This window comes from Nicotiana attenuata, unplaced genomic scaffold (assembly GCF_001879085.1).
Source record: "Nicotiana attenuata strain UT unplaced genomic scaffold, NIATTr2, whole genome shotgun sequence".
NCBI lineage: Eukaryota > Viridiplantae > Streptophyta > Magnoliopsida > Solanales > Solanaceae > Nicotiana > Nicotiana attenuata.
Window position 1 is genome coordinate 121,909 of NW_017671738.1, and position 15,857 is coordinate 137,765.

At 39.2% G+C, this 15,857-nt stretch overlaps 1 protein-coding gene across 1 annotated transcript; it reads right to left on the reverse strand.

The window, feature by feature from the left end:
- Nucleotides 1–154: 154 nt before the first annotated feature.
- Nucleotides 155–1,842, reverse strand: LOC109209939. The gene is made up of 3 exons (XM_019373303.1): nucleotides 1,351–1,842; nucleotides 470–1,231; nucleotides 155–331 (listed from the first exon to the last, which is right to left on the reverse strand). The coding sequence occupies exons 1-3, from the start codon at nucleotides 1,840–1,842 to the stop codon at nucleotides 155–157; spliced, it is 1,431 nt and encodes a 476-aa protein (XP_019228848.1).
- Nucleotides 1,843–15,857: the final 14,015 nt, after the last annotated feature.

Consider the following 15,857-nt stretch of genomic DNA (forward strand, 5'->3'; position numbering starts at 1 on the left):
GACTATTAGGAAAAGGCAGCTTATGTTGCCTAGTTAGAGGGCAAATAGTACAAGGAGTTGTGGCTTTATTGATAGAGAAATGGGGTAAAGTAGTAATATTTTTCATGCTAGTTATGGGCATATGTCCTAATCTAATGTGCCACATATCCTGACACTAATCAACAGAATTAGACATAGAATGAATTGAAGAGTTAACACTAATATCTGCAGCAGATAGGGAATTAGTATTGTCTGCTTTGGCTGAATATCCAGAAGGGTAGTGTTTTGTTCGTAAGATGTAGAGTCCATTACTGAGTCTACCAAGATCCAAAGGCCTCTTCGAGGGAAGGCCCTGCATAGAGCAGAGAAAAGCACTGAAAATTAGATCACAACCAAATTGGTAGCAAAACTTGTGAACAGATAATAAGTTGAATTTAAAAGAAGGGACATATAGGACTCTGTTTAAAATCATGTTTGGGAATAGAGATACCCTTCCAGCATGAGTGACTTTGATTTTGAAAGAATTTGGTAGGTTAACAATTAAAGGTTGAGTGAGGGCTATGATGTCAAACAGAATGGACTTATCAAAGGTCATATGCTCAGAAACACCTGAGTCAAGGATCCATGAGTGGATGAAAGACTTATCAAGGAGTAAAGAGGGTAAAATAGGAGCTATACCAGCACAATTAGCAGTTACATTGACTTCAAAAGTTGAAGCAGCTTGTTGACCAATTTTGACCTGTTGTAAGAGTTCCATAAGCTGAGAATATTGATCCTGACTTATTCTCACAACACTTGGTGAGACACTGTTATATTGAGTTCCTTGGTTTGAGTTTTCCTGCATATCAATAACATCTTCTTCTGTGGACACTGCATTTCCTTGTATAAAATTTGAGCTTTGAAATTTTCTTGGCTTATTTCCTTGCATATTTGTCTTAAAACCTGTTGGATAACCATGAATTTTGAAACATCTTTCTATTGTGTGCCTAGGTCTTTGGCAGTAAGAGCAGAACATATTCCTTTTGTCATTTCCCTTTGCTAGATTATACTTATTCCCTCCTCCAGCAGTCACATTGAAGTTCATTCTTCCTTGTCCAGTATATTGTCCAGACTTCTGTGTAGAAACATTAAAAGAACTGGAATCCATAGGTGATATCATTGCAGGTTGTATAGATCTCTGCCTTTCTTCTTGAAGAAGAAGAGAGTAGGCCTTGTCAATGGTTGGTACAGGGATCATCATCATATATTCCCTCTACAAGTAGTATAAGTCTCATTCAAGCCCATAAGAAACTGAACTAACTTTTGTCTCTCCTCAATTGCTTTATTCTTATGCTTTGCTTCACATGTGCATTCAACACAAGTGCAAGGAACTCTTGCATCCAGTGCATTTAATTCATCCCATATTGCTTTCATATTGTTAAAATATGTTGCTATGTCATTAGAACCTTTTGTAGTTTCTAATAATTTCCTTTGCAGGCTAAACAACTGAGCTACATCAGATTGGCCATACCTGTCCTCAAGATGTTTCCAAAGATCCCTGGCTGAATTAGAGTGCAGAACACTGGATCTGATTCCTTTTGTTAAAGAATTCAACAACCAGGCCATCGCCATATCATTACATCGTATCCAAAGCTCAAAATAAGGAGAATCATTTCTAGGTTTAGAAAATCTTCCGTTGATTAGTCCCAGCTTGTTCTTAGCCGATAATGAAATTAGCATGGACTTTCGCCAATCTGCATATCCAGTCCCATCAAACAGAGTAAACACCAGGTTTATTCCAGGATTGTTTGAAGGACTTAGGTACAAGGGATGATAAGTGTCAGCGACGACTTGATTTTGTGCAAATGGGTTCTCTTCCGCCATTGTTGTCCACATCAATAATCGAGATCAAACAGTATGAGAAACTCAAATTGAAGAAGAATTGAGATCAGAAATCAATATCAAAGGATCGAAATTGAATTTGAATTGAGATCGAAACAGAAATCACAAAGATCTGTAAAAATTCTAGAACAATCTAGAAGAAACAGTAGGGATCGAGCAACTTTGCTCTGATACCATGTTAAAACAGAAAAAGAAAATGAAAACTGTATTTTGGAAATTTTCTATTTTCTTATTCATGCCCTCTTTAGAGCTGTACATTGTCCTTATATACAATATCTATACATCACCGACTAAAACTGTCTACTTACTATAGAAGGTGAAAGTATATAAATACCCTGAGAATATTCTAGATAACAGATGAAACATAAGGGCTAGCAAGTAAATGTCCACCCTCAGCTAGGTTTTATCATTAGGGTCTGGTCTTTGGGTGTATCGACATTACACGCTGCCTCCATTGTATCTCCATTGTCAATAGTTTCTGAAATCAAGATCTGTGTTTTTNATATGAACGATTTTGTCTTAGCAAAGAAGATACTCCGGGCTGGTTACTTTTGGATGACTATGGAAACAGATTGCATCCAGTATGTCCAGAAATGCCATCGCTTCCAGATACATGCAGACATGATAAAGGTACCTCCAAGTGAGCTCAACACAACAAGCTCACCGTGGCTGTTCGTCGCTTGGGGAATGGACGTTATTGGACCAATTGAGCCTGCCACTTCCACGGACACAGGTTTATCCTAGTAGCGATCGATTATTTCACCAAGAGGGTCGAAGAAGCATCCTACAAGGCAGTAACTAAGAAAGTTGTGGCAAACTTTGTCCGAGACCACATTGTTTGTCGATTCGGTATTCCAGAATCAATCATTACTGATAATGGTTCCAATCTCAACAGCGACTTGATGAAAGCCATGTGTGAAACCTTCAAGATCACACACAAGAATTTCACAGCCTACAGACCTCAAATGAATGGAGACGTGGAAGCCGCCAACAAGAATATCAAGAAGATATTAAGGAAAATGATAGAAAAGCATAAACAGTGGCACGAGAAGTTATCATTCGCTCTATTGGGATATCGCACCATAGTCCGCACATCAACCGGGGCAACTCTCTACATGCTGGTTTATGGTACAGAGGCCGTCATTCCCGCTGAAGTAGAAATTCCTTCCCTAAGGATAACACAGGAAGCCGAGCTCAACGACGCAGAGTGGGTGAAGAGTCGTTATGAGCAACTAGCTCTTATAGACGGAAAGAGAATGAACGCAGTTTGCCACGGTCAACTCTATCAAAACAGAATGGCTAGAGCCTTCAACAAAAGAGTCAAGCTAAGACAATTCACACCGGGACAACTAGTGTTAAAGAAAATTTTTTCCGCATCAAGATGAAGCCAAAGGGAAGTTAACTCCCAACCGGCAGGGCCCATACATGGTTCACCGGGTTTTGACAGGAGGAGCCCTCATACTTGCAGAAATGGACGGAGAAGTCTGGCCAAAACTGATCAATTAAGATGCAGTCAAGTGTTACTATGTGTAATCTTTATGTTTTCTCTATATGATGTAAAATGAACTATGCCTGACCTGATTCCCATTTAATAGGGGATACGTAGACAGCCCTATGGGTTCGGTCACAATTCAATAAAGTTTTATTTTCCCCCGCAATGGGAAACTGGGGCAGAATTTTGAGGAGGACCCTCAAAATTCCGAAGTAATTTCAGCCGATCGCCACACGAGCAGCAGCCAGAATCGTCAACCCATCAAACTGGGGCAGAATTTTGAGGAGGACCCTCAAAATTCTATAGCAAGAGAGGTTGCAATGTCCTGAATTGCGTCACGGTCGTCTGTTCATCTAAAAAAATATTTTAATTTTACATTTTGTTATACTTTTACAAAAGCATACGTTTATTATCGAAATTGCTTTGTCTAGCAACGCTACCCCAATGATACAAACAGTATCACCAAACCAAAGCAGGAAGAGTCAAGCAAAGCCAGCAGGGGATACGAACTAACCTTCCCCTCTACAAAACTCACGATTTTTCTTTAGATGCAGGCACTAGGATTATGAAATCATTAAACATACTGTACGCCCACAGAACAAACATTGTTCAAGAACACGATTCTCTGAACCATTGCACTTACCAACATTTGCTATCTGCACACCAGTGATGCCCGTATGCCACAATGCTCCCAGTAATCACCACGCCGCAATCTGCTATTAGCTAAGAATTCTACTACCATTTGCTATTTTATTTTCTTGCATAAGGCTACTATTCTGCCTTCCAATTTGCATAAGGCTATCATTCTGCCTTCCAACTTGCATAAGGCTACTATTCTGCCTTCCGAGGTTAAGCTCTACCTCTATCTGCATCTGCATTGCATAAGGCTACCATTCTGCCTTCCAACTAGCATAAGGCTATCATTCTGCCTTCCAACTTGCATAAGGCTACTATTCTGCCTTCCGAGGTTAAGCTCTACCTCTATCTGTATCTGCATTGCATAAGGCTACCATTCTGCCTTCCGAGATTGAACGTTGTCTCCACCCACATTGCATGGATGAAAGATCGCCACATTGCACGGCCGAAAGATCGCCACATTGCACGACCGAAAGATCGCCACGTTACACGGCTGAAAGATCGCCACATTGCACGACTGAAAGATCGCCACATTGCACGGCTGGAAAATCGCCACATTGCACGGCTGAAAGATTGCCACATTGCACGGCTGGAAGATCGCCACATTGCACGGCTGAAAGATCGCCACATTGCACAGTTGAAAGATCGCCACATTGCACGGCTGAAAGATTGCCACATTACACGACTGAAAGATCGCCACATGGCACGCCTAAAAGATCGCCACATTGCACGGCTGAAAGATCGCCACATGATACTGTATCCTTCATGGGATGAAATATCGCTAACTTATCCAAAGGCGTCATCGTTCGGAGGCACCATCCTCATAGCCCGAGAACACCATGTCATGTCCTGAGGACCCCTTTCAATCTTTTTGCATATCATTATTCAAAGACGTCATGGTTCGGAGGCACCGTCCTCATAGCCCAAGAGCATCATCTCATGGCCTGCGAATCCTTTATTATACGCTTCATGACCCAGGACATCATGGTCTAAAGACGTCATCCTAACCGTTCAAAGACAGCATTCATGGTCCAACGGGAATTTGCATCATGTCTAAATTTACGCACAATATATGCTTGTTTTACTTATTTATAGGTAAACCGGCAAGAAACAACCGTCCCGGCAGGAGCAAGCCCACTCCAGTTCCCGCAGCCATATCAAACCTTAACCATTCTCACAGGCCGCCCACTCACCCTGTCCTGGATATTGCGTCCGTTCTTGGAAAGTCGCCATCGGCATACTCCGCCGACGGATCCTGAACTACATATGGCCTAATTCCTGTAAAACCAGGGATATGTAGGCAGCTCAGAAGCCAGGGCACGACCTATCTTCTTCAAACCGTTTCGTTCGGTCAAAATTGGCCATCATATCTTTACCCGACAACTCTTTCATCCTTCCCGGGTAAAGAGGGGCAGCTGTTGATACCCAATTTTTTCCTATATATTTTTAATATGCAAAATAACTTCAAAATGACATATATATGCATATATAAGCATATCCAAATGTTTTATTATTTTTTCATAATTTTTAAAGGTTTTCAAATCAATTTATTTCCATCTTTTATCCATAAAAAAACCCAATGATTATTTCCAAAATTATTATTTTGGAAATTCATTTGTTGGACTTTTATATTTATGCTAAGATATAGCTAAGGTAATTTTTGCATATTTTTACAAATTTATTTAGTATTTTTTTAGCTAAATTGCATATAAGTGCAATATTAGCCCCTTTTAGATTTAATTATGTTTTATATTCACAAAATTAAGTCCTGTATCTTTAAATTGTTAATTATACGTTATAAATCATCCTAGTGCTTTCAATTTATTTTCAAAAATTAATTTACTATTTTTTATAATTTTAAAAGGGGAAAATTGGCTATTTAAATAATAACCCAATTACATTTCAATTATAGCCTAAATCAGACCCCAATTTGAATCCAATTTCCCCGGCCCAATTCCCATTCAAACTCGACCCCTAACCCAATCAAATGACCCAACCCGGATCCCCTACGTAACCCTTTCAATCCTGGTCGTTGGTCATTTAGATCAACGGCCAATATTAGTCCTTTCCTTTTTTAACCCTAAACGACCCCTAAACCCACCTCATTTTTCACCTATCGCCGCCCTTAAATCCCTCTTCTCTCTCAACTCTATTTGAAACTCTCAAGAACTCTAGCCGCCGCCATCTAACCCCATCCTAATCCACCTCAACCCCTACCTAATCCATGGCCTCTCATGGCCATTTGAGATATGTATCAGCCTCTTATGGCTCCTGGGTGCTGGTTTCTATGGTTTCATGGCTAGACCTCGAGGGAACCTGGCCCAGTCCTTGTTCGATTTCTGTTCATGGCTTTTCTCCGGCCATCCATGACCTTTCTCCGACCATTCATGGCCTTTCAAGGCAGATCCTTGACTTTCCTGGTTATATCGGAAACTTTCAAGGCCTTTCTCACCTTTTCTGGTTTTTCGAAACCCTAATCTTTAAGATCTTTTGATTTTTCTTTCAGATCTACCATAGATCCATGCTTACTATGAATGTCTTAAGTGTTTTCTCGAAAGTTCTTCAACTTTTCTTTTAAAACGACTCTTCATTAGGGTTTCCTTTAAAGTTTTTCAAAAAATCTCTTCTCTGATTCTTGATGTTGCTTTATGATTTTACTATGTTCGAACTACTTGTTATGCTTTCCTTCTATTTAAGTCAGCATGTTAAAACTGTTGGCCCAAGTTCAGATGAAGTTTTGTAGATTGACAAAATGAACTTAGTCATGAACCAGGTCCATCATATGAGACAGACACAGTGTTGATATACGTATACACGTGACATACGTGTGAAAATAAGTCTCAAGGGTTAGCAACAATATCTTCTGAGGTGATCGAAAAGGTTGCATAGGATAAGGAGTTGAAGTCTCCTTATGTGAAGAGAACTACATCCGGATAAAGAATAAGGATTGGAGTTTGAATTGTTCTAGGACTCGAATTTGATGAAGGATCAGCAATTCGAGTTTTAATCAAACTCTGATTACTAACTCTATAAATAATAATGATTGTTGTCGATGCCCCCTTTTTCCTCGCGAAATCGAGTTTACGACATTTAGGAAAGACAACTCTATTCCCGTTTGGGAATTGGGTTTTGGATTTGGAGAGTCGCCACCTAATGATTATAGTGCATTAGGACACATTAAGAAAAGAATTTGAGATGAAAACCAGAGTTTGGGTAAGGGCTAGAAATTATCTTGAGGGGAAGGTATTAGGCACCCCCCAAGATCCACTAGTGTGGTTCCCGGCCATGCTACAATTGTGACTTTAAATGCAAACAACAAGTAGACAAGCAAGCATTGCAAATACGATGAAACCACTCACATAACAATTGCAAATAAAAAGCACAAAAGGATTTAAAAGTGCTGAAATCTGGAAGGAAGTAGTTTTATAATCACAGAAAGGTGTGAGAGAAAGAAGGGGTCAAATAATTGATGCACGCAACTTAAAAGAAGTAAAAGAAGCGGAAGTTGAAAATTGGGCAGCTTTTAAAATTCAAAAAATAACAAACCAATAAAGAGGGAAGGGGGTCCTAGGTTTATATATCACATGGATCATTTACACAACACCGGTATCCAATTGTACGCGTAGTGTTATCGTGTGATCATCATCTCCATGTCTACCCTTCCCACCCCGTTAAGGTATTAAAGCGCGGAATGGTATCGTTACTTATTGCATGCTATTACCCGCCCCAATCCTATCGGTCCCGGAGGCAAATGTACTACTAATCCTAAAGGGAAAGGGGTTTGGGGCTTTTAGAAGTTTTCAAAGGACAAAATGCTAAGGCGTCAACCAAAAACACATAAGTGCAAATAGAGGGAATCGGGAAAGCAAACAGGGCTCAAATATGCCTCCATAAACCAGCAAAAGTCATAGAGTATAGCATGTCATACACGTACTGTTTTTGGTCTTAATTAAATAAAGCGAGGAGCGGACTGGTTCAACACATATATTTAGGCGAAAAAGTCTACATTAGGCTTACTCGAATGCAGTTGACTAAAACCGATCTGATTGTTAATCCTCTAAGTGTTGGTTAGAACTAGGCGCGATGTATACTGATTTTAGAAAAAAGATACATACTAAAAAGGGATTACCAATTTTAACAGGACATTACGAGTTCAGCAGTTAATATTACCTCTATTCAGATTCGAGATTTCCTATAGGCATGCTTTCTATATGTATGCTGATTTGGACACCTTTTGGACGTTAACAAAGGTCCTAGGAACATGGTATCTATATGTAGCTCTTGTTATTAAACCTACAAACTGTTTGCCTAGTGATGTTTATAAATGCAGAATGCTGTAGTCTATAGACCGTATTTTATAGAACAATTGGAAGTTAATCCTGTAGGCAGGATATCTATGCGTGAAATTGCAGAAATTAAGAGTTACCCTATAGGAATGATATCTAGGTGTGAAATAGCAGAAATTAAGAGTTACCCTATAGGCATGATTTCTAGGCGTGTGTGCATAAATTAAAAGTTAACCTTATAGGCATGATGTCTAGGTGTGAAATTGCAAAATTTAAGAGTTACCCTATAGGCATGATTTCTACCCTTGATGCATAAAAATAAATCCCAACCCCCCCTTTTACTGAAGTTCCCCGAGCTTGTACAAGTTATTACAACCCAAAAGAAATGAACTGGAATTAAAAAAAACATCAGAAATCCTCAGCTACATACGAGCAGCCTAATCCAGACTTGAGGCCTAATAATATGAGATTGAGCCACTTTCGAGATTCAGATTTCCAAGCCTTCTCTCATCTAGGGTGTTTCAGAGATCCAAGGGATTTCAGGAACCCCAGGCAGTGCATACACCCAAGATGTTAATCAGAAATTGAGTTGTGCAGTGTGGAAGGGCCAGCCCTTATGTGTCCAAGTTCAGAGGGAGCTCAAGGGTCCCAAGGCAAGGCTCACACAAGAGGGGCAGAACTTAAGTTCTAAGAATGAGTGTAAGTGCAATAGAAAGGGTAGGGGGCTACCCAGGCAGGCTGGTGGTCATGCCCAGCCACAAAATAGACTGGCACACCCCTGACCAAACTTGTTGATCAAGCATTTAGAGAGTAAGGACCTACTGGAGGTCAAGCCATGGCCTGAACAATAACTAGAAATACTGGCAGGCCAAGGCTGTTACTCAGCACACATAATAAGGGAGTGGGGATGGGAAATTGACAAAGCTTAGGGACCAAAGGGGTCCAGTTCATATCCATGGACAATGATTTCAGACATTGCCATGTTTCGGAACCATAACTTAAAGCATATAAAGGGGTATGGGGGTTTGGGATTCATAAGGTAGCAAATAAACAACACACGACTGACAGAATGCACACATAGATAAACTTTAAATTGCAAGGGAAAGGGAACATATTACAGCATGCTAATAACACATCTTGATTGCAGAAAACATGAGTAGAAGTGGACAGGAATGAAAAACATGTTGTTGTTGAAGCTTGTAAATTAACTAGGACATACCAGTAGAGAAGGAAAGTGCAGAAAAATAGAGCAAACAAGAATCCATAGTCTAACCTTGGCTTCCAGCCGGCTAGACAAAGCAACGCACAAGTAGCAAAAAGAGAGAGAGAGTTTATAAGTGTAAGAGTGATTTTTGAACTCAGATTGTTCGTCTGTGTTCGTGTCGTTGAAAGAGAAGAGTGTAGGTATTTATAGCTTTAAAAACGTGTAGAGAAATAAGGTAATAAGTAAAATTAAAACACAAACATGGAAACAATCACCATTCAGATTCAATTAACCCAAGTGATTCCCCTTTAATTAGGGAAACACTGCTTAACGGGTCAGCAGGCCTAATTAAAGAAAGAAAATCAGTTTAGGGGGCAGATTGATTATTTCCATGTAAAGGGATAGTAAAAGCATGAAGTAAATAATCCAGTCTAAGTACAAAATAGGCTTATTTTGGGAAAGGATTCAGCAAGGTAAAACATCACAATAAAGGAAGTGAATCAAATAATTTTGAACAGATGAGTAAAAATTAGGGCTCGTAAGAAAAATCTTTTTTTGCAGTCAGTCACAAGATCAAAGGAATCAAGATCAAATAAGAAAGGAACATGATTCTGCACTTCACTATATAAATAGCAAGGAATGAACAAGCATGCAGTGTTAGACATGTTGATGAAAAGAAGCAGCACAAACATATAGTAGCATTAGGGTAAGCTAGGGTTCAGTAGTAAGAAAATATTCGAAGCACAGTAGTCAAGCAGGTCAAATAATCACATAGAAACAACAGTGAAGAAGACATAGAAGCAAGTAAAGGGTCTTAGAGTAGGTACAAGTGAGAAAACTTCTAAAGAAAATTAGGGCTTTAACAGTAACCAGGTTTTGCAAGATGGTAAGAACTTAAAATTAAACAAATTAAACGAGGAACAAAAGAATCAGCAACAAAGAACAAATGCACATTTAAACAAGCAGCTTTCAGAACTCGGATAAACTAAAAAGGAATTAGGGATTTTAACATGCTGAAACAGATAGAAGAATAAACATGAACAAATCATAGCCAAAACATAAACACGTTAAAAGATCAGAGATCTTTTGAAAAACTTCAAAGGAAAAACCCTAATGAAAGGTCGTTTTTGCAAGAAAAGTTGAAGAACTTTCGCGAAAGCACTTAAACATTCATGGCAAGTATAGATCTAAAGCAGATCTGAAAGAAAAATCAAAAAAAATCCCAAAGATTAGTGTTTCGTAGAACCCAGAAAGGTGAGAAAGGCCTTGGAAATTAACGATCTAACCAGGAGCGCCAAGGATCTGACTAGAACGGCCATGGCTGGCCGGAGAAAAGTCAGGGACGACCGGAGAAAGGTCATGAATGGAAGTCAGGCAACGACTGGACCAGCTTCCTTCGAGATTTTGGCCGTGAAACCACAGAAGCGAACACCCAGGAGCCATGGGAGGCCATTACACATCTCCGATGGCCATGGGAGGCCATGGATTAGGGTGGGATTGAGAGGCGGCGGCTAGGGTTTGCATAGAGATTAGAGAGCGTTTCAGAGACGAGGGGTTTCAAGGGCGGCGTTTGGTAAGAAATGATTAGGGCTGGGTGTGGTTGGTAAAATTAAAAAGGAAAGAATAAAGGGATGATCAACGGCCTAGATTGAATGAGAGCCGGGCGGATCGGATAAATGGGTCGGGGGTCGGGTTAATTTGAAATTGGGCTGGGTAATTTTGAACTTTGAAATTGGGTTAATTGGGGTTGCCAAATTGGCTATAATTGAAATGCAATTGAGGCCAAATCGTAAATAGCCAATTTTCCCTTTAATTTTTTTTTATTTTATAAAATAGTAATATAGATTTTAAGAGCAAATTAATAGTATTGGGTAAATGAATATTATATAAATATTAATTTAAAAATACTGGGATTAATTTTATAAACATAAAACGCTATAAATTACAAGATAGGCTATAATTGCAATTANACAGTAGGATCGAGCAACTTTGACTCTAGATACCATGTTAAAAACAGTAAAAAGAAATGAAAACTGTATTTTGGAAATTTTCTAGTTTTCTATTCATGCCCTCTTTAGAGCTGTACATTGTCCTTATATACAATATCTATACATCACCGACTAAAACTGTCTACTTACTATAGAAGGTGAAAGTATATAAATACCCTGAGAATATTCTAGATAACAGATGAAACATAAGGGCTAGCAAGTAAATGTCCACCCTCAGCTAGGTTTTATCATTAGGGTCTGGTCTTTGGGTGTATCGACATTACACGCTGCCTCCATTGTATCTCCATTGTCAATAGTTTCTGAAATCAAGATCTGTGTTTTTTTAGGGTAGAGAAGTTGTTGATGGGTGGTGGACTACTGGACTGAGGCATATTGGGAAGGGCTCGAATGTGTGTGTTGTACTGGAAAAAACCAGAGACATGGTGTTGGCCCAAGTTCAGATGAAGTTTTGAAGATTGAAAAAATGAACTTAGTCATGAACCAGGTCCATCATATGAGACAGACACAGTGTTGATATACGTATACACGTGACATACGTGTGAAAATAAGTCTCAAGGGTTAGCAACAATATCTTCTGAGGTGATCGAAAAGGTTGCATAGGATAAGGAGTTGAAGTCTCCTTATATGAAGAGAACTACATCCGAATAAAGAATAAGGATTGGAGTTTGAATTGTTCTAGGACTCGAATTTGATGAAGGATCAGCAATTCGAGTTTTAATCAAACTCTACTCTATAAATAATAATGATTGTTCTCTTTTACAGGATAGCACACAAACGCAGAAGTGAAACTAAATTGAAGAGCAAAATAGCAAGGCTTTTTGCAAGCAATTTACGTGAGATTCAAGTGTGCAAACCTGAAGCTACTTGGACAAGATAGAAGAACCAATTCCATTATGTCTTTCTTTTATTCTAGTTTAATTGTAGTAGGTGTTTTAAAATTGTACCTTTCAGCTTTCATAGAAGCAATTGTATTAGGTACTTTGAGTATTCAAGTTAGAGTTAACTTGAAAGTGTCGCAGCAGTTGAGGCTGTGTGCCACACTGGGATTAGAGTTTAATCCTTAGGTTTACAAGAGTTTTGTAAATGCTATTTTGGCTCAGTGATTTTAGTGGAAGTTTGGGAAAATCCTACTGAGTAGTAGGTCATGGTTTTTTCACCTTTTGAGCCAGGTGTTTTCCACGTAAAAATCTCTATGTTCTTTATTTTATGCACTCTTATTTCCGCAAACAGTCTTAATAAGTACATCTAGAAGAACCAGGTTCTTCTAGTGCGAAAATTAGGTACCACACAAATCACCCCCCCTCTTGTGTGGTATTGACGCCTAGAACATCAATTGGTATCAGAGTGGGTTATCCTTGAAGAGGCTAACACCTTAGGAGAAGATCAACAATGAGTGCACCACCTGGGAACTGGGAAGGGCAATCCACTGCTAGGCCTCCACTTTTCAATGGTCAGTACTATTCTTGGTGGATGAACAGAATGAGAGATCACATTATAGGGGAAGATTATGAACTTTGGGACATAGTCACTGATGGTCCCCTAGCAACCACTAAGAAGAATGCTGAAGGAATTGATGTGCCAAAAAGAAGGGCTGATTGTACTGCTGAGGACCTGAGAAAGTGGGAGAAAAATGCTAAGGCCAAGAAGTGGCTTGTATGTGGTCTAGGATCAGACGAGTACAGTAGGATCCAAAGCTGTACAACTGCTAAGGAAATATGAGACACTCTGCAAGTGGCTCATGAAGGAACACCTCAAGTGAAAAGATCAAGAGGAACACTTCTGTATTCTCAATATGAGAATTTTACTATGAAGGAAGGAGAAACTATCCAGGAGATGTATACTAGATTCACCACTTTGACAAATGAACTTGAATCTCTTGGAAGAATTATTCTTGAAAAAGACAAGGTTGAGAAGATTCTGACAAGGGTTCTACCAGTCACATGGGAAAGCAAAATCACTACCATTCAGGAATCCAAGAATATTTCTACCCTTAGACTGGATGAACTGATTGTAAACTTAACTGCCAATGAAATGAGAAGACAAACCATGAAGATGGATTCCCCCAAAAAGGAGAAAAGCTTGGCTCTCAGAATTGCTGAAGGTGCAGATTTGGAAGATGATGAAGTGGCTATGATCACTAGGGATTTCAAGAAGTACTTGATGAGAGGAAAGGGTTCTTCAAGAGGTACAAACTTCAATAAAACAAGAGCTCCGGAGAAACAGACCAATGAGGGATGCTACAAATGTGGTAAGACTGACCACATGATCAAAAACTGCCCTCAATGGGAAATTGAGTGGAAGAAAGAAAGAGCTGAACGAAGGAACAGGGAGAAGGAACAAGTTCAACCAAAGAAAAACAAATGTTCAACCAAGGCTATGGTTGCTGCTTAGGGAGAAACCTCAAATGAAGACTCAGAAGATGAAGCTGAGGAGGAGCAAGCACTAATGGCCATCGGAGAATCAGATGATGAACAAGAGGTAAGTATTCTTCATCTCAAAGACAAGATTAAATTCTTGTCTAAAGAAAGGCTGGCTGAGTTATTAATAAACTTCATTGATGAGTCTGAGATAATTAATAATGAAAAGGAAGTTCTGTCTAGGGAATGTGTGATTCTAAAAGAAAAATGTAAAAGCCTAGAGTCTAGGGCTAATGAGATTGATAACAAAAATGCTGAGTTGAAGAACTGGGTTCTTGAACTTGACAATAGTGTCCTAGAGCTTAGGTTTGAAAATCTAAAACTGAAATTAGGAACAAGAAAGAAAAAAGCTGATCACACATACCTCACTCTAGAAGAAAATTTGGGAAAAATGAAAGATGAATTATACAAGAAAGATGAATTCATTAAAGTCTTGAAAGAAGATCTAGGAAAGGTAAAACATGAACTAGATAGAACTTGCAAGTGGAACAAGGCTTCTGATGCTCTCTCCTGGCTGCAAGAGCATCATAGTAGTAACAAAAGAGGACTTGGCTATGAGACTCAAGCTCCAAAATGGGATCCAAAAAGCAAGTACCTCACTCTTCCTGAAAATAAAATCTGCACACATTGTGGTAAGACTGGCCATTACAAATATGAATGTAATGCAAAAGAAAAGGCCAGTCAAAGAAACAAAGCTTTTGTTCAAGAAAAGCACAAGCTGCCTAGTTGGGCAAGAAAGAATTTGATTCATCCTTTTGCCCATAGAAAGGGACCCAAACTAGTTTGGGTTCCTAAGACTAACCCCTGATTTCCTTTTGCAGGTCCAAGTGAAACGGAGGAGCCAAATATGGTATATGGATAGTGGCTGCTCAAAACATATGACTGGGGACAAGGACCAGTTCCTTTCACTTGAGGACCTAAAGGGAGGTAATGTCTCCTTTGGTAATGGAAAGAAATGTGAGATCATTGGGGTTGGAAAGGTAGGCAAATCAGATTCTCATTCTATAGAGAATGTCTACCTCATAGATGGCTTGAAATATAGCCTAATAAGTGTGTCACAATTGTGTGACAGAGGTAACCTTGTGGCTTTTACCTCCACCAAATGCTTTGTGATTAACCTTATCACTGACAAGATTATTTTGCAGGGAAAAAGAGTTAACAATATTTACATTGTAGATTTGTCCACTCTTTCAGAAAATGAACTCACTTGTTTAAGTGTGTTGGTTAGTGATCCCCTCATGTGGCACAAAAGACTTGGTCATGTAAGTCTAAATCAGCTAAACAAATTAGTCTCCAAGGACTTGGTTATAGGGTTACCTAATATCAAGTTCAAGGAAGACAAAGTTTGTGAGGCATGTGCAAGGGGGAAGCAGGTAATGTTATCCTTCAAATCCAAGAAAATGGTAAGTTCGTCCAAGACGTTGGAACCGGTTCATATAGATCTATGTGGTCCAATGAGAACCATGAGCAGAGGTGGAAAGAAGTATGTAATGGTGCTAGTTGATGACTATTCTAGATTCACCTGGGTTTTATTTCTAACTTCCAAAGATGAAGCTTTTGACATGTTTTCTGCATTTGTTAGGAAAACTCAAAATCAATTAGGAAATCAACTTGCATCTATTAGGTCTGATCATGGAACTGAGTTTGAAAACTTTAAATTTGCTGAGTTCTGTGAAGAAAATGGCATAGATCACAACTTCTCTGCACCTAGGACTCCACAAAAAAATGGAGTAGTTGAAAGGAAAAATAGACCTCTTGAGGATATGGCTAGAACAATGTTACTATCTAGCAAATTGCCTCACAGTTTCTGGGCAGAGGCTGTAAACATTGCATGTTACATCATAAATAGATGCATTACCAGACCTCTAGTAGAGAAGACTCCCTATGAGTTACTTAAAGGGAGAAAACCAAATATATCCCATCTTAGGGCATTTGGTTGCAAGTGCTATGTGC

What these genes read in the sequence shown, in the direction of transcription:
- LOC109209939 (XM_019373303.1), bottom strand. Translation starts at nt 1,842, where the DNA reads ATGGCGGAAGAGAACCCATTTGCACAAAATCAAGTCGTCGCTGACACT. An exon ending in TAAATGCACTGGATGCAAGA is followed by an intron (nt 1,232 to 1,350) that starts GTTCCTTGCACT and finishes TACTACTTGTAG; the next exon opens with AGGGAATATATGATGATGAT. An exon ending in AAGTCACTCATGCTGGAAGG is followed by an intron (nt 332 to 469) that starts GTATCTCTATTC and finishes TGCTCTATGCAG; the next exon opens with GGCCTTCCCTCGAAGAGGCC.